General features: G+C 67.0%; 1 protein-coding gene across 1 annotated transcript in view; it reads left to right on the top strand.

The window, feature by feature from the left end:
* The window catches only part of PAPLN (papilin, proteoglycan like sulfated glycoprotein), a 39,774-nt gene that overhangs the window by 12,401 nt on the left and 24,526 nt on the right, over positions 1 to 2,847 (top strand). Inside the window, 4 exon segments of the mRNA XM_023761339.1 lie at positions 112 to 288; positions 714 to 840; positions 1,797 to 2,004; positions 2,553 to 2,752. Of these exon segments, the coding sequence (XP_023617107.1) occupies positions 112 to 288; positions 714 to 840; positions 1,797 to 2,004; positions 2,553 to 2,752 (712 nt within the window).

Raw genomic sequence — 2,847 nt, forward strand, 5'->3', positions numbered from 1 at the left:
GCCCCTGGTCATCGAGTGAGCAGGGCTGCAGGAGAGACTCTGGGTGAGGGGCACCGTCCCTGAGACGTGGCAGGTCCTCGGGCCTGGGCCGCAGGAGGGCTGTGGAACGAGGTGAGGGGGGAGCTGTCGGTGACAGGCCTCAAAGGAGGACCCCCCTGTGCAGCTCATCAGCCAGGAGTCCCAGCCCCGGCGTGCGCTACGAGTACCACCTGCCCCTGAGCACCCCCCGGCCCGGCTTCAGCTGGAGCCACGGCTCCTGGAGCGACTGCAGTGCTGAGTGTGGCGGAGGTGAGGCCATGGCCCAGGGGACAGGCCGTCCTCTCCTCACGCTCCAGCCCTGAGGGGGGAGGGGGACAAGTACCTGAGACATCTGCAGGTGCTGGAGCACCTTGGGGAAACCCTGGGGTCCGGGGGCTCCACAAAGGGCCCCCACCTAAGCTGAGAGAACCAGATCTCTTAGGAGAAGGTTCCATGGCAGTAGAGGCCAAGCCTGGAGCCCCTGACCAGCTGTTGGGGGCGGGGGGGGATGGAGGCGCTTGGTCACTCGTAGCTAAAACTCCAAGCCTCAGTTTCCACATCTGTGAATTGGAGATGATGACGGCACTTACCCCGGTCGTCTGAGGCTTGATCAAGATGACGGGCGTGGGCCTGGCCCAGAGAGGGCGTTCGGTGCCTGTGGCCTCACCAGCTCCCACCATGGCCGGGCTCTGCAGGTCACCAGTCCCGCCCCGTGTTCTGCACCATCGACAATGAGGTCTACCCCGACCACATGTGCCAGCACCAGCCACGGCCGGCCACCCGCCGCCCCTGCAGCCCTCACTCCTGCCCACAGACCCAGCGGTGAGGCCCTTGCCAGTCCCTCCACCCATGGCGGGGCCCACGCACTTGGATGGGAGGGGTTGGGGTGCCTTGGCTGCTTGAGGTGTTGGGCAAAGAGGTTGGGTGATCCAGGGCTCCCCACGGCTGTGGCTGGAGTGGGGGCAGAGGCAGCTGTCCCTTGGGGAGGCAGTGGAGGAGCCTGAGCGTGCGGCCCGGCTATCCTGACCGCACAGTGCCCGGCCGTCCAGGCTGGTGGCTGGAGGGCTGGGGAAGGTACTGGAGGCCCCGTCTGTCTGAGCCGGCAGGGGGCTTGGCTCGGCAGGTGCCAGGGGTGGCCAGGGATTGGGCAGAAGGCCTGAAGGTGCCTGCAATGCCTTTGTTTGTGCACAAAGCACCTCTTACCACACCTGCCCGGAGCCTGGCGCCTTGCAGGGCCCGGTGGGACAGGTAATCTGCAGGCACAGGCTCCCGCAGGGCTGGCGCCGCCCTCCTGCCATGGTGGCAGCTGGCCTCTCCGGATGGTGGGCCTTTGCATGTGTGGTGGGGCTGCCCTTTCCCCTGGGTCCTTGTGCCCAGGGCCAGGCAGGGCCACTCTGCACCTGGCTGAGCACGGCCCCCTCCGGGCGATGCCCCCAACCAAGGTCAGACCCTGAGGGACTGAAGTCTGGCTCGGGGTGACGGGACCTGGTGAGAAGGCCACAGGGAGATGCGGGTGAGGGCAGGGGAGCTGAGAGGGAGGCAGCCTGGCTGCGTGGTGCAGGGGCCAGCACGCATTGGTGGGAGATGGCGAGGGGGCCCGGGGATTGGCCTTTGTGCAGAGCTCTCTGCCCCCCAGCTGCCCAGGCCCGGATGGTCAGAGGATGGGCCGGGTGGGTGGGCCTCCAGTCCACTCCTGTGTGTGAGAGCTGGCACCCCCTCGGGCCTGGGCTTCGGCCCCTGCTGCTGGGCCGGCCTCACCGGTTCCTGCTCCCTGCCAGCTGGAAGACAGGGCCCTGGACACCCTGCTCGGCCTCCTGCGGAGGTGGCTCCCAGTCCCGCTCCGTCTACTGCGTCTGGTCCGATGGGGCCGGCGGCGAGGAGGCGATGGAGGAGGTCCAGTGTGCAGGCCTGCCCGGGAAGCCTGCCACCACCCAGGCCTGCAACCTGCAGCGCTGCGCAGCCTGGCGGGAGGAGCCCTGGGGAGAGGTGAGGTGGGCCAGGCAGGGGTGGGCGGAAGTCAGAAGCTGGGTTTTGGGCCTAGGGCAGGGCTGGGAGGTTTGCTCTCTGCTGTGGAAACAGACCCAATGAAGTCACCTGCTGGGTGGGCTTGGAAGCTGTGGCCAAAGCTGGGACAAGGAGCGGGTGCTTAGCCTCCTGCTCCACTGCTTGTCCTCCTTGGGGGCCCAGGCAGGGCGGGCAAGGCTTTGCCGTGGCAGGGAGGCAGCTGGGCACGTTGCTTGGGGGCAAGGGAGGGGCCCGCGCAGTCCGGGATGTTGGCCATGGCTTCTGACACCCACATGTGTTCAAGTTGCAAATGAGGGAAGGTGGAAAATGCACCTCAGCCTGGTGTCAGCATGCGTGGCTCAGGCTGTGTGACCTCAGGGGAGTGACTCAGCCTCTCTGGTCCTGGGAGCTGGGCATGGGCAGTAGGATGCTGTCCGCCCTCCATGCCGGGCCGGTGGGCCTTCCGCTGTCTGACCCAGCGTGGCTCCTGGGGTGAGAACAAGCTGCTGCTGACGGCCTGGTCCTCACAGTGTTCCGTCAGCTGCGGTGCCGGCATCCGGAGGAGGAGCGTCACTTGCCAGGGCGACGAGGGGTCTCTGCTGCATGCCTCAGCCTGCTCCTTTAAGGACCCGCCGCCGCTCACGGAGCCCTGCGTGCACGACGACTGTCCCCGCCTCAGTGACCAGGCCTGGCACGTAGGCGCCTGGGAGTCCAGTGAGTACTTGCCCCAGTACCTGCCGCCCAATCCTGGTCCCTTGGTCTCTGGTGGTGGCTGCACACATGCCTGTCCGTGGGTCTGACATGCATTTATCGGCACCTTCCCTC

This window comes from Myotis lucifugus, unplaced genomic scaffold (assembly GCF_000147115.1).
Source record: "Myotis lucifugus unplaced genomic scaffold, Myoluc2.0 scaffold_207, whole genome shotgun sequence".
NCBI lineage: Eukaryota > Metazoa > Chordata > Mammalia > Chiroptera > Vespertilionidae > Myotis > Myotis lucifugus.